A 13,084-nucleotide genomic window follows, 5' to 3' on the forward strand; every position below is an offset into this window, starting at 1 on the left:
TGCGTACATTGTACTATGATTTTTGAACATTGTTTCGTGTTATTATTTTAAACCTACGAAAGTCCATGTTAATAGAATAAGTCAGATATAAGATTATTCATGCTTTAATATCAAATATTTAAATGATTTTGATGAAACTACATGTTTTATAATATTTTAATAAGATAGTTACAAGTAAACTGGAATGAAATATTACAAGTAAACGGAAACGACAGCAGCGCAATAGCGGAAATGTGAACGAGGATTGACCGAAAGTATCCGAATAATACCGATGTCATTTAGTGACGTCATGCCCAAGCAGAAGAGATAAAGCAGTAAAAAAAAAAAAAACTGAAACTGTGTTTTCTATTATATTGATATTTGTGCATCACAATCTTAAAGCTTTGAAAATGTCGTATGCATACCTTTTCAAGTATATCATTATTGGGGATACAGGTAATTGGCATGGTGTTATATTTTGATCTCTCCCTTCAACATATTCTATATTCCGTATTAAATATGCCCTGACAGGATCCCATTGTTTTTGTTCTCTCATAGAGAATGATGTTTCTATTTGTAGAAATTCTACGTTGTAACATTTTTTTTTTTTAATTTTATATTTGCATCTATTAATATTGCATTATATCCGTCAAATTTTTTCTCAAGTAATACGAACTTAAAAGATATACTCTTTATTTGCATATAGAACATTAAATAAATACGGTAGTCAAATTTAGTAGATCTTTTTATTTTTACATTTACATTTGATGTTATGCCAGTGAGCAACTGGTATGTGATTTCACTTTGACCTCGATATAAAATATCTTTTTTTTTTTATACAGTTGTCTTTTCTTATATATTCTATTCACTTAAATATATATAAAAATTGAAATCGTATTATTTTAAACTTATGTTTTGTAATCGAAGTTTTGTATCACCTGTATAAATAAGGATTAATTAATTAGAATTTAATTAATTATTACTAAATACATTAATTTTTCTTTAATATAGGTGTTGGAAAATCTTGCCTTCTATTGCAATTCACAGACAAAAGATTTCAACCAGTTCATGATTTAACAATAGGAGTAGAATTTGGCGCCCGTATGATTACCATTGACTGTAAACAAATAAAATTGCAAATTTGGGATACGGTAATTATTGCATAACATTGATAATTTGTATTAACACGGAATCGTTAAAGTATTAATATAAACAAATTATAGGCTGGACAAGAAGCATTCCGTTCTATTACACGATCTTATTACCGTGGCGCAGCAGGAGCATTATTGGTGTATGACATTACACGCAGAGAAACATTTAATCATCTTACAACGTGGCTGGAAGATGCTAGGCAACATTCGAATTCAAATATGGTGATTATGTTAATTGGTAATAAAAGTGATCTTGATTCACGAAGAGAAGTAAAAAGGGAAGAAGGAGAAGCATTTGCCAGAGAACATGGACTTGTTTTCATGGAAACAAGTGCAAAGACAGCAGCAAATGTTGAAGAAGCATTCATTAACACAGCAAAAGAAATATATGAAAAAATACAGGAGGGTGTATTTGATATCAATAATGAGGTGAATATTTATTTATATGAAAGACTTAATATTTCATTGAATGATAGATTTAATTCTATTTATATAAATATTATTTCCTTTAATTAGGCAAATGGCATTAAAATTGGACCACAACATTCTCCAACAAGTCCTAGTGGATTAGCAGGTACCGGAGGACAAGGAAATGCACAGGGCGGTGGGTGCTGCTAGGGGCTGGGGGTTGCCTGCCCACCGCTACATCCTTCTCCGATCTGAATCGATCCTTTTACTCCTGCTCCTCGTTTTAATCTCAACCACCGACTTTGTACATTTAATTTTGCGCGCGTCGCATCTTGAGGTAACGAGTGACACAATTGGTGTATTTATTATTTAAAAAATATTATATACATGATGATAGGAGTATTATATGGCAAAAGTGTTATACATCATTAGAATCATAAAATATAATAAAATCTTGATTTACAGATCTCATCATGTCAGTTTGTATCTTTGTGTTATTATATATATGATATATATATATATACATATATACATATATATAAATACATACAATTCTTATTTTTATCGTTATTTAAAAGTTAATGTAACACTTTAATGAAGTTCCCTCTCTCAAAGTTATGTGTATTTTATTTATATTAATAATATTTTGATTGGTTTTATTATTGAAGAATGAAAACATCTATATTACTAAATTTATAGTATTATCACTTTATGCTTATCGCTATAAAATGCGATATACTTCTATCTGTAAAATATGGAAATTAAATATATTTGTCATGTTGAGATATTGAACATATTATTGAAGATGTAAATGTCTCTATCATTGATGAGTAAAGGAGGATGAGAAGGCGGAAGGGATAGGCATTTCTATTCCATACTTAACATTTATTTACTGTCATGTAATATATGTGATGTGCTTTAATATTAAAAATTTAATTTACTTAATCGTATATCGTGGATTGGAATAATCAAGTTCGATTGGCTTTAAACGGAATTACAAAATTACACTTGGCTACCTAAGGCGACACTATGTATACGTATGTATTGATGTATAAGATGACGAATATATAAAACATGTAATCAATTACATCAAGAGGCCTATGTAACCAAATTTATATTCTATGTAATGATTACACAAAACCTCACTATTTACAATATTTATATTGTGGTTAGTATCATTACTTATGATACACTTTTAAAAGTCAATGATTAACGATATAATAACAGTAAATTAAAATTTTTCAGCGTTTTTTTTGGACTGGAGAACATTTGTAGTACCATACAATTTAAAGAGTCAAGTGCATAGTGTGCATTCTTAATTCTTAACCAAAGATATTGATTTAGATATGTGATGGCATAATACTTCTAAATGTATCCTATTCGAACAAGGTCCAAAAAGTATCATAATGTACATTATTATTTCTATTGATGTATGAATATTTAACTATACAAGAACACAAAGAATTAAGTATATGTAAAATGCGTAGATGTGCATTAACAGAAAATATAGTCTTTTATTGCATTATATTTATGGAACATTAGTTAGCTCTCTGATGTTGATATCATAATATTAGTTGAATATTTCTTAATAAAAAGAATAAAGGGATATTAAATCATGTGTAGAGCTTGGATTTGAAAATTGAATACACTTTAAATTTTACAGAAAGATGAGTGTTACGAAACATTAGATGCATTTATTCTTTCATTGCATAATTATGGGAAGCAAATGCACATATGGATAGTGTTTTTATTAATAATATTTTTTTTTTGTATTTGTACATATATAACATATTTGTTAACCAGATCCATTACCTATACATGATCCCAAAAATATCATTTGACTAGTATTAATGATTAGCTATGTATTTCTTCTTATATATGTGTATCTCTTTGTTATATATTTTTTTCCTATAATGTAACAAAATATTTTGTGAATGTAACAAAGAGTATTTTAGCACTGTGTACTTTTATTATGCTTATATGCTATTACGATTAAACGATGTAAATTAATTTTAGAAAATATATCCGAACATTATCCTCCAATTATTAAAACTAATAAGAAATGTCAAGAAGTTTGATATTTAGCGATATAATTTTTGTTTTCCTACGTTTAAGAAAATCATATCATCTGTTGCGTATGTATGTACATATGTGACAGAATTATTCGTTTGACGTATGTTCAAATAAATTCCGCGTGACGCAACTGACTTGATCCACAGCTGATTTGCCGATACAAATTTTCTATCTCTCTGTTGCGCTCGCTATAGAAAAGCGCCAGAGAGCAGCATGTCGTGAATTGAACGAGCGGGCTTTGCCAAAGCGAGAGCGCTGCTATTCTTCTACTCGCGTTCGCGCTTTCCATTCGTACTGCAGAAGGGTTAATGTTGCAGATGTACCTTCCATAAGGCGGTGAAGCATTATTTTGGAGTTACCTTTGACATACTGGACATTAGCTAACGGGCTGCGTCGTAAAGACGCAACCAGGCGCCATGATGGTAGGTGGAACCTGTTATCACTTGGCCGGTAGGCTATTGAATTTTCAACGCGTTTAATTAGTTGGAACTCTGGCATTGTTTGTTCCCTTTCAAAAAGGAGATCTGCAGTATTTAATAAGCGAGAAATGTTGCAGGACGGAATATGCGACACTACCGACATTTTAAACAGCGTGCCTCCCAAAAAGGTATTTACATCTTTCACTTTTCCTTATGCATACAACGGTTTTTGTTCATATTTTGTAAGCTTTCCTTTCTGTAAAATAATTCTTCCATTTAAATTATGTCTATGAAATAACTATATTACCTTTTTTCAGACAATTCATGCCGATAGCATAGATCTGCAAGACAAGCCTCTACGGGTGGATATATCTGATGCTCTCAGCGAGAAGGATAAAGTGAAATTTACTGTACACACAAAAACTACCTTGCCCGAATTTCAAAAGTCAGAGAATTTGGTTGTAAGACAGCATGAGGAATTTGTGTGGCTTCATGACAGATTTGAGGAGAACGAGGAGTATGCTGGCTATATCGTATGTATTGTATTTAATTAGTATAAAGAATTATCACTTCTGAGTTTTCTTTATTTGTTATAAAAGTAATAGAAATTTATAACCTATAATTTCATAGATTCCACCATGTCCACCAAGACCAGACTTTGATGCATCTCGTGAGAAATTACAAAAACTTGGAGAAGGTGAAGGTAACATGACAAGAGAAGAATTTAACAAAATGAAGCAAGAATTAGAAGCGTAAGTTGTACATTCCTTTCAACAGAATGTTAAATATATATTTTACATAGTATACATTTATAATAGATATGTGATCTTTATAGAGAATATTTGGCTACTTTCAAGAAAACTGTTGCTATGCATGAAATGTTTCTAACAAGATTAGCACATCATCCAGTTTTTCTAAATGATCACAATCTTAGAGTATTTCTAGAATATGATCAAGATCTTTGTGTCAGAGGTAAAAATTTTGTATTCAGAAAAATTTAATTTATAAAATAAAAGGAAATAATAAATAAGAGACTTTTTCTCTTACAATTAATATTAATTCTGCAATGTTAACAAAGATAAATTATGCCTTTGCTTTTAGGAAAAAATAAAATGGAAATGTTTGGTGGTTTAGTGAAATCTTTTTCCAAAACCACGGATGAATATTATTTGCAGGCAACTGTAAAAGATGTAAATGACTTTTTTGATCAAGAAATGACATTTCTACAATTGTATCATCATAATTTAAAGGAAGCAACGAGTCGTGCAGATCGTCAAACTGCGAAGCATAAAGACGTAGCAGATTCATATATAAAAATATCTACTAATCTTTTACAATTAGCTACAATAGATCCTGGTAAATTAGAGAAATTTTTAACAAAAATTGCAGAAACGTTTGAAAAATTACGGGTAAGCTGATAGTTAGAAGTAGCAATATAAATTTTGCATAAAATTTGTTTATCTTCTTTATTCTTAATATTTTTTTATTTTAAAATACTATAGAAAGTCGAAGGACGAGTAGCATCCGACGAGGATTTGAAATTGTCTGATACGCTTCGTTATTACATGAGGGATACTGCTGCAGCAAAAAGGCTTCTTTTTAGAAGGTTAAAAGCTTTGCACGCATACGAATCTGCAAATCGTGCTCTTGAAAAAGCTCGTGCCAAAAATAAGGATGTACATGCAGTGAGTATATATTTCTAATCGGAATTTTATATAAATTTATTATTAAGACGGAATTAAGTATTGCTAGAAAATTCTATTTAATTATTGGATAAAAATGTTCATTTAAAAAGTTTATTTGTAAAGAAAAAGGACTTTGAGCATTATTTCCTTTTCAAGATCAAATTGCATATATTTGATAAATGAATTCAAAGGAAAAAGAATTTTAATGTAAATACGGAAACACATGTTTATAATGTTATTTAAATTTAACGTACCATATTTTCTAATAAGCAATTTAATTTTTCTTGCACTTCAAGGCACTGGAAGTTGCTGAGGTGTGTCTCTCTTTATTTGTGTCATACATACATTGTTCTGCTATATTGCTTAATAATCTGAATTGCTATATATTTTCGAGTTATATTATTATTATTTTTTTTTTCTTTTTTTTTTTTTAAGATATACATTACATAGATATATACATGTTCTATTGAATTTATTTAATCGGGTATCATATATGAACGTTAATAAGATCATTTTACATTTTATAGTTACGAGAAGCAGTACGCGAAGTATTTATGATGCATACAAAATATTTTTTGCACAATTATCCTGCTAGAGTTCATTACGTCGTTCATATTTATGAGAATGTGTTTATATTAATTTTTTTTGAATTATTTCAAAATATGTAATCGAATAAATACTCTTTAAGCAGGATAATTATCATAATTTAGATATTGCACAAAATCAGAGACTGCAAATAAATGTTATGCATGACTTAAACTTGCATGTTGTTATTTAAGAGTTTATAGAAATGAATAGTATTTAATTTTCAGTTTAAAATACAGAATAGTGTGTAATAAAACTGAGTCTTAAATCTTTTATAATGATTTGTAAATGACAAAAATCATAATTATTATTAAATATGTTTATTAAAAGTGATATATTTATTAGAAATTATCACTAAAATTTAATAAGAAAGATATACTTTAAACGTTACTATATGTAACAGATATTAAATTAGTGAATTAAGAATGAAATTTATTTGTGTACTGAAGTTTTATATCTTTGTTAATCAAGGCAGAACAAGCTCAAACCGAGGCATGTGAAAAATTTGAACAAATGTCTGAAAAGGGTAAAAAAGGTATGTAATTTGTATTCGCGTTATGTTATATAGTTTTTTTTTGAGTAAAATTATTTGTTTCAGAATTAACGGATTTTAAAACGAGACGTGTAGCAGCATTTAAAAAGAACCTCATTGAGTTAACGGAACTTGAAATAAAACATGCTAAAGTAAGTATTTAATATCATATATATATATATACACATAAAGTAAAGAGCACATATCTCATAAGATAATTTACTCAACATTTATTTAATGATAGGCGCACGCAGAATTGCTTAAGAAATGTCTATCCGTACTTCGAGAGGAGTGATCCAATTTGTCAGTTGCCATGGCTAAATCTGTTATGCGCTCCGCATACAGATAACAACTTATTTACAGTTATTATAATTTAATGGTACTGTAAAATATTATATATTTTTTGTTATTTAGATATATTATATAATACAGAATAAAGTTCTGAATTATCACAGCTGCAAAAGGGTTCAGCTGCTTAAAGAAAGAAAAAGAAAAAAAAAAAAGATTAAATAATTTCTATTAATTGTTTCTGAGCTGTAAAAAGCTGTGTATATGCTATAACTTATGTCTAGAAAAAAATTAGGCATTACATTTTTTCGTACGCATTTACATATGTTGCGCGAACCGTGGAGGTGCACAAAAGTACTGTAAAAATGAATAAAATGTAAATGGCGCTGAGACTTTTTGCAGCTTTAAATTAATTACCTATTATGCTTATAACGTAAGATTCTTTATATTATATATGAATAAAAAAAAAAAAAAATATATATGCGTATTTGTAGACATATATGCATATATATAATCGTTAGAAGACAATGTTATTAAAACACTAGTTTTAGAAACACAATATCGTTTACGACGACAAAAAAAAATCAGTACCGATAAAACTTAGAACAGTGAAATTAACATAAGAAACAATTTCCATGCGTATGCATCCATTCGAATTATTACAAAACGTGTAATAATTTATACATGTAATGTTATAAATTTTGTTGATCCTTTGTCTACTTTTTGTGAGTGGCAAAAACATAGTGAAGGGACCTGGAAATGAATATTATAATAAAGTGCAATTATACTTTTCAAGATATTTTTTTTAACAAATATTTACATATATCATTTATATCTCTATGAATGTCGCAATGTAAAGATCGATTTAAAAAAGGGAATGACTAGACAAATAGGATTTCATATGTTTTTATTGAATCGAATCATTTCCTTCTCTATAATACATGACTGCAGACATATACTGAGAAATTCATTAAGTTGCGAGTGTTTATCATTTAATTCTTCAAGAATTAATTCGAAATTCCATCGTATAATGTATCGTTACATTATCATCTTAGCTTAATGTCGATTAGATCCTAGATTGATAGCCTAATCAATGCGATATCGGCCAAACAAAGTGCAAACGAAACAAATGTTTGCGCTCGGTTTGACGCGTATCGCATCTTATTATTTTTGGTATTAATTACATCGTATGTTTTAATTAATCTTATTAACGAACAGTAAAGATGACGCAATAGAAAATTCTTGGTACGTAAAAGTCGCGCGGGATACGTCTCGTTTTTTCGTCGCCGGGTCTCGGAGTTCTTTTTCATTTTCTTTTTTGTTCTTTTATTTATTAATCTTTCCCCTTTCGTATCTTCTTCGAGAGATCCAAACTCATGAATGAGAATTCGGTTGCCCGCTCGGCGAGTGTGTTTTTATATTTAATATTAGTTATCTTTTTTCTCTTTCTCATATGTCATCGTCAAAGTTACGCAACGCGATCAGAGACTACATGTCGAGATAAGATATAAATCGCCTTCTTTGAGTGAGGAGGGATCTACTCTTCTCTCTTTCCCTTTCCACGGAATTCTAGATCGTCTAAAAGGGTCTTGATCAAAACGATTTCTCTTATCCTGTAGAACATAGAATGGGAAGAAAGAGGGCTTGGGATAGAAGGAGGGCAACTTCTTTTAAATTGTAAACTTAGCGAGGATCACGTATAAGATCGAAGACTTTTCATTTTTATATTCGGTGGTCCATAATTTTTTTCATGTTCTTATCGTTCATCGTATCAAGCTCTGAAACATTTCGTCGAATTGGATATGTGTGTAGATGTATATTTGCGACCCGTAAGATCTAATTATTGCTTTAGAAAAAAGAGAAATGAACGTTTCCTTTTATGGAATAATTCTGAACGGATCGATCATCTCAATCGTTTATTGGAACGATCGAATTGTCGAGTTGTTATTCTTTTTTCATTCTTTCTTTCTTTCTTTTTTTGACAAACATTAAGAAAGTATCGTCTAGTGTATCGTATTATAATTATAATAATATTTCTCATATGTGCGATATAATGTAAGAAAAGATAGTCTAATCATGTTTTTCACAATGAAGGCTGATGATATATTATAATAATATACGAAAATATTTATAGCTCGATACGTAAACATTGAAGTCTTCATCGCTTAAGGCGCTTCACGTTTGTTAAATATTGGATTAACATGGTACGTACATAGATACATACAACAGAATGGATTACTAAAAGTTTGATTATAAATGTTTATCTGTGTACAATAAGAATATAAGGAAAAGTCAAATGGTTCAAATAAAGATTTGATGTGTTCCTTTTTTTTTTTTTGTCACACGATTTATCGATTAACGAGTCTCTAATAAAAATCGCTGATAACGCTGCTAGTTTTCTTTGAACTCTCGCCATTATGCATCCTTTTTTTTTCACTCTAATCACTTTTACGCGAATGCTTTGTCTTCTTTCCTTTCATTTTTCATTTCTTACATACATATATATATATATATATATATATATATATATATATATATACGTGTATATATGTATATATTTATATACGTATACACACGTATTTTCTTTATAGTTCTTAAAATTACATGGATACGTAATAAATCTTTGTATAACGTTACTAACAGGATACATAAAAGGATCGTATTATTTATTTCCTATATTCATTATATTTCTTTTTCAATTCTTCGAAATAAAGATTACTTAAAAACATTTTAATTACACGTATTGCGTTATGTCTTTAAAGTAATCTTTATTTTTTATTTATTATTTCTTTTTTCTTTTTTCTTCTTTTTTTTTTTGTTATTTTTTTTTTTTTTTTTTTTTTTTTTTACATTTTCGCGCGATTAAGAACGCGACTTAAAAGTTGGCGTTCCTTACGTGCCGAGGGATAAACGAGCCGATTAGTAATTAGAATTTTCTTTTGTCGAGTGGAAACCGGAAGAGAGAACGTTGATTCTTCTTTACAACGTGAACGACGCACCATTTAAACTTTCTTTCATTTTGTCTCGTAAAAATTTCTTTGGAGATTCTTTTATCGGTCGATTGAAAATACAAACAGAGATAGAGAGAGAGAGAGAGAGAGAGAGAGAGAGAGAGAGAGAGAGAGAGAGAGGGAGAGGGAGAAGGAGAGAGAAAGAGAAAACGAAGAGGATCCGTAAAATTCGAGATAGGAAGATTCCTCGCCAATGGATTTTGCCCGGTAGGTGTCCTTCAGATTTATGGTAAAGAATGTATTTAGGTCAACCCGATCGGTCTTGTTGTATACTCGCCAAGTTCATTCGCACATTCACTCTCGTTCATAACCAACGAATTTGATTCGAGTTCGATTTTATAAAATCAATTGACTCGAATATAAAACATGTTAACAATTTGCCATCAAGGAATATATAATTTTCATATGCATTCTTATAGCTATAATTTTGTTTTGTAGCTATAAGAAAGGTATAGATAATGGAATAGAAAGTATAATATAACGTTGGTTTTATCGTTGTCGTTCTCGTCGTTCATGACATTTACGAAAATTAATTATCGAGAGAGCTCAAAATGCTAAAGTTCACTAGCGCGTTAGATTCTTTTTAATCTTTTCATCTTTTCATGGACGAATTAAGGAAATTTATTAACGTATATCTTAACGATGAGATTATAAAACGGCGCCGCAAACCGTGCGCTAATCTTTCTACTCGTTATCGTAATTTACTTTCTTCGTACGTTACAAAGCCGCCATTTTTCAGACCGTTTTTTTTCTCTCTACCTCTCTTATTTTCTTTTTTTTTTTCTCCCTTCTTTAGCGACAAGTTTCATTATCGCACGAGTAATTTCGTCGTGTTGGAAAATGTATACAGCGTACTACATGTTCATACACGCATACATATATGTAACACGTTGAGAGAGAAAAAGAGAAAGAGAAAGACAGAGAGAGTGAGAGAGAGAGAGAGAGAATGAGAGAGAGAGAAAGAGAGAGAAAGAGGGAGAGAGAGAAACAGAGAGAGAGACAGAGAACTCGTGGGAAATTTTACAATCCTACGACAGCTTTTAGATTACTTTCATTTCGAAGTTCCCTGCGACAGCACGATGGGTTCGTTCGCTTCTAGAAAGACAAGCACAGAACGGAAGAAACTAAATTGTGCTCTCGCGAGTTTCAACTTCGTTGATATAACATACACGTACGTGTATATATAATACATATACGAGTACAACGTTATATATATGTGAACCAAAACACGATTTCATCGTTTTCTTTTATTTTTGTCTATATATATATATATATATATATAAAATGACTATATATATATATATATATAAAATGACTAGTATCTTCATAATTACATCGCATCCATGGAAATCTCGTCGAACGAACTTTTAACGACGATTGTTTGAAATTTAAAGAAAAAGAGAGAAAGACAGAGATAGTTAGAAAAAAGCTAGGTAGATGGATGGATAAAATGAAAAAGAATAAAAAAAAAGAAAGATATTAACGCACGAACGATCTGTACGATTTCAAAAAGATATTTATCGGTGTTGTATCTTACAAAGGATCTTTCGATAGTGACGTAGAAATAAAAGAAGGGAAAAGAACTAAGAGAGAAGGGACGCGAAAAAGACTTTTTTCGAGATGAGTTTGAGCGCCCATAGCCCTTCTCTTTTCTCTCTCTCACTCCCTTTCTCTCCCTCTCTCTCTCTCTCTTTCTTTCTATTTTTTCTCTTTTTCTTTCTTCTACTTCTTCTTCTTTTTTTTTTCTTCTTGCCGAAGAGATAACGACGGATACATAATATACGGATGACTGCACCTGATTCCACGGAATCCGCGAAAGCCATCTTTACGGTCCGTCGATCAAACGATCCTTCCTAACCTCTTCTTTTCTTTTCTTTTCTTTTTTTTTTCTCTCTCTTCCATCCACTCCTTTCTCTTTGTCTCTTTGTATTTTTCTGTCTCTGTCTATGTCTATGTCCTATCTATCTATCTATCTATCTATCTATCTATCTATCTACCTATCTATCTCTCTCTCTTTTATCTGTCCTTTCCACTGCGTGGATGTAGCGAGAGTGCGCGCGTTCGATCGTACCATAAAAAGAACTCATTAAACGTCCATTGTAAGCTGCTCGTGTCGCGTCCAATCATCGTGTCTCAAAGAGATTTTCGCAGCAGCTCTCCTCAATGTTACTGGCCACGCTTTTTTTCAACGCTAACGCTGCTGAATCGACGGCGTATAATTATGTTTCCATCATCTCCCTTGTCTATTCGCAACGATTTATTTTCAAGTCTACTACTACTGAGAATTTTTAAAAGAAAAATAAGGTATTATTTGTGCGATCGAAAAATTTTTTCTTTTTCCTTTTTTTTTTCCTCTTCTTTTTCGTCCTTTGTTTTTCTTTTATTTTTCTTCTCTAAACAAAATGACATTAATTTTTGAGATCGATCAAAGACAGTATAAGATGAAAAAAGAAAGAAGGAAAATAGATATGCGTATTTTTTGTTCGTCGTTTACTTTCTCCTTTTTTTTTGTATATCTATTGGTTTTTGTGTAATACATTAACGAGTTTATTAATGTAAGTAATTGAGCGATTAAAATATTGTATATGTTATATCGGTGAAATAAATTCAATCGAATTCGACGGATTATCGTGATTTTAAGGAAATACAAACGATCGAATTGTCGTTGATTTATCGATTTGAATAAGACTCATTTCTCTTTCTTTTCTCTCTCTCTCTCTCTCTCTCTCTCTCTCTCTCTCTCTCTTTCTTTCTCTCTCTACCCTCTTTCTCTCTCTTTTTTTCTGTCGCATTTTCTCTTCTACTATTTTTTCTTTCTTTTCTTTTTTTTTTTCTTTTCTTTTTTTTTTTCTTTCTTTAATACTTCCTTTGATTCGCAAACGTACGCGATGGAACGAAGGATCGTTTTCGGTGTGGCGCCTCGCTTCGTTCGGCGATAATTGAAGGGTAAAAG

The 13,084-nt window shown here is 30.6% G+C and overlaps 3 protein-coding genes across 13 annotated transcripts in view; 2 read left to right on the forward strand and 1 right to left on the reverse strand.

The window, feature by feature from the left end:
• The first annotated feature begins 275 nt into the window (after positions 1 to 275).
• Positions 276 to 3,548, forward strand: Rab2 (RAS oncogene family member Rab2). Its single transcript, XM_035861581.2, has 4 exons — positions 276 to 435; positions 991 to 1,130; positions 1,203 to 1,559; positions 1,647 to 3,548. The coding sequence occupies exons 1-4, from the start codon at positions 390 to 392 to the stop codon at positions 1,746 to 1,748; spliced, it is 645 nt and encodes a 214-aa protein (XP_035717474.1). The 5' UTR covers positions 276 to 389; the 3' UTR covers positions 1,749 to 3,548.
• A 229-nt stretch (positions 3,549 to 3,777) lies between these two features.
• On the forward strand, positions 3,778 to 7,929 carry Snx6 (sorting nexin 6). Of its 5 annotated transcripts, none has more exons than XM_085655246.1 (11): positions 3,778 to 4,033; positions 4,095 to 4,218; positions 4,348 to 4,563; positions 4,661 to 4,782; positions 4,866 to 5,002; positions 5,132 to 5,439; positions 5,533 to 5,715; positions 6,012 to 6,029; positions 6,772 to 6,835; positions 6,899 to 6,984; positions 7,077 to 7,929. In XM_085655246.1, exons 2-11 carry the CDS (start codon positions 4,159 to 4,161, stop codon positions 7,125 to 7,127), a joined length of 1,245 nt encoding a protein of 414 aa, XP_085511372.1. In that variant the 5' UTR covers positions 3,778 to 4,033; positions 4,095 to 4,158; the 3' UTR covers positions 7,128 to 7,929. The 5 variants fall into 5 exon arrangements, with proteins under 5 accessions (XP_085511372.1, XP_085511373.1, XP_085511374.1 ...); XM_085655247.1 differs by having other exon boundaries at positions 4,131 to 4,218; XM_085655248.1 differs by having other exon boundaries at positions 4,168 to 4,218.
• A 4,923-nt stretch (positions 7,930 to 12,852) lies between these two features.
• dpr12 (defective proboscis extension response 12) overlaps positions 12,853 to 13,084 on the reverse strand; it is a 193,429-nt gene continuing 193,197 nt past the window's right edge. For all 7 annotated transcript variants that reach the window (XM_035861578.2, XM_035861579.2, XM_035861575.2 and 4 more), the window contains one exon: positions 12,853 to 13,084. This exon is cut by the window's right edge and continues 3,544 nt beyond it. The gene's annotated coding sequence lies outside the window, so the exon portion shown is untranslated.

This window comes from Vespa mandarinia, chromosome 2 (assembly GCF_050613455.1).
Source record: "Vespa mandarinia isolate Hongniang chromosome 2, ASM5061345v1, whole genome shotgun sequence".
Taxonomy (NCBI): domain Eukaryota; kingdom Metazoa; phylum Arthropoda; class Insecta; order Hymenoptera; family Vespidae; genus Vespa; species Vespa mandarinia.

Coding starts and splice junctions, on each gene's coding strand:
- Rab2 (XM_035861581.2), top strand. CDS start 390: ATGTCGTATGCATACCTTTTCAAGTATATCATTATTGGGGATACAG. Junction 436..990: donor TATCATTATTGGGGATACAG/GTAATTGGCATG, acceptor TCTTTAATATAG/GTGTTGGAAAATCTTGCCTT. Junction 1,560..1,646: donor TATTTGATATCAATAATGAG/GTGAATATTTAT, acceptor TCCTTTAATTAG/GCAAATGGCATTAAAATTGG.
- Snx6 (XM_085655246.1), top strand. CDS start 4,159: ATGTTGCAGGACGGAATATGCGACACTACCGACATTTTAAACAGCGTG. Junction 5,003..5,131: donor TCAAGATCTTTGTGTCAGAG/GTAAAAATTTTG, acceptor CTTTGCTTTTAG/GAAAAAATAAAATGGAAATG. Junction 6,985..7,076: donor TTGAAATAAAACATGCTAAA/GTAAGTATTTAA, acceptor ATTTAATGATAG/GCGCACGCAGAATTGCTTAA.